This window comes from Miniopterus natalensis, chromosome 7 (assembly GCF_054644295.1).
Source record: "Miniopterus natalensis isolate mMinNat1 chromosome 7, mMinNat1.hap1, whole genome shotgun sequence".
Lineage (NCBI taxonomy): Eukaryota > Metazoa > Chordata > Mammalia > Chiroptera > Miniopteridae > Miniopterus > Miniopterus natalensis.
Genome location: NC_142087.1, coordinates 2965380 through 2966973, shown reverse-complemented (window position 1 = coordinate 2966973; position 1594 = coordinate 2965380). Strand labels below are relative to the sequence as shown.

The 1594-nt window shown below is 67.1% G+C and overlaps 1 protein-coding gene across 1 annotated transcript; it reads right to left on the bottom strand.

Annotated features, from left to right (window-relative positions):
• Positions 1-226: 226 nt before the first annotated feature.
• H1-10 (H1.10 linker histone) lies at positions 227-1594 on the bottom strand. Its single transcript, XM_087818688.1, has one exon. The coding sequence runs from the start codon at positions 1262-1264 to the stop codon at positions 650-652; it is 615 nt and encodes a 204-aa protein (XP_087674814.1). The 5' UTR covers positions 1265-1594; the 3' UTR covers positions 227-649.

Below are 1594 nucleotides of genomic sequence, written 5' to 3'. Positions count from 1 at the left end.
CCCAGACTGATGTGCCCTTGTAAGAGCTAAACCCTAGAAAAGGACCGCCTGCCCCCCCCCCCCCCCCATCCCAAGGCCGGGACCCTTGTCTGGGACCGGGCGAGACCATCTCCAGCATCTTTTCATCTTTGTTCACAGGATATCTGTCCCCTGGGGCCCATCATCCCATCCAAACGGCGAGCCGACCGCGCCCATCCCTATTCCACTCATAAGAAAATGAAAGCGGTTGAGAGGTTTAAACAATTTATTGTGCCCCCGAAATGCTGACGGGATGAAGGGAAGCGCCACGCAGTACCGCGCGATTGTTCGTCGCGCACCCAGAGGCGGGAAGAGTGGGGAGACGGAAAGGGCGGCACGGCGGCTCAGGCCAGTGGCGCCTACGCGCGGGTAACCATAGCGACAGCCGTTGCCAAGGGCGAAGAGCCAATGGGGGCGTCGCCAGGGCCATTTCAAAATCCAAAGCAAACAAACAAAAAAAACCCACTACCACCGCGGTCGGGGGGGGGGGGGGGAAGGGAGGGACGGACGGGCCCCGGGCCCCTTGCTGCGCTCAGAGCGGGCGCTACGGCCTGGGCCAAAGTAACCGTATAAAACTACATACACTGGGATACAAAAAAACACCACCCGCCCCACCGGCACACCGGCGCGCTCACTTGCGGCCCTTCGGCACTTTGGGGACGCTGGGCTTGGCGGCCTTCTTCACCTTGCCCGCAGCCGCCGCCTTCTTAGCCTTGCCGCCTTTGTGCTTCTTGGAGGCGGCGCCCTTCTTGTGCGAGCGCTTCTCAGGCTTCTGTTCCGGGCGCCGGGGTCCCGCCGCGCCCGGGGCCGCCTTCTTGGCCTTGTGCACGGCGGCGGCGGGGACGGTGGCGGCCGCCGAGGCTCCGCGCCGCTCGCCGCCGCCTTCCACCTTCTTGCGGTTGAGCTTGAAGGAGCCGTTGGCGCCGGTGCCCTTCACCTGCAGGAGCGTGTCGTTTTGCACCAGGGCCTTGATGGAATACTTCAGGTAGGTGCGCCCATTCTGCTGGTCGAACCACGCCACCTTCTTGGCCTCCGTGTAGATCTTGGCGAGCGACGAGCCGTTGCGCTCGCCCAGCCTGCGAATGGTCTCCACCACCAGCTGGCTGTACTTGCCCGGCTGGTTTTTCTTCTTGTTCTTCCTCTTCTTGGATGGAGACAGCGCCGCCGAGCCGCTAGCCTTGGTCGCCTTCTTGGCCGCTCCGTCGGCGGTCGTCAGCGGCAGGGCCTCCTCGAGCTCCACAGACATAGTGGCGAGCGGGTTGGCGGCGGGCCGGACGCGGAAGCCAGGTGGCCGCGCCGGGAAGAGGAAAGCGAGGGGCTGAGGGGACGCCGGGGAGCTGGGGGCGCGCGGCGGCTCCAGGCGGGAGCGGCCGCGGCCGGGCCTGGAGCCAGGCGGCAGGGCTGAGGCGGGGGCCGGGCCGGCTGGCGTCCCAGGCCGGGCCTGGGCCGGAGAGGACGGAGGAAACCGGAGCGGGGGTCGGGCCGGAGCGGAGAAGCCGCCCGAGGGAGCTGCTGCCGCCGCTACCGCTACAGCCGCCAGAGCTCTCCGGGCGTGCGCGCTGCGCTCTGCCGCGGA

Excerpts from the sequence above, each read along its gene's own strand:
- H1-10 (XM_087818688.1), bottom strand. The coding sequence starts at position 1,264 with ATGTCTGTGGAGCTCGAGGAGGCCCTGCCGCTGACGACCGCCGACGGA.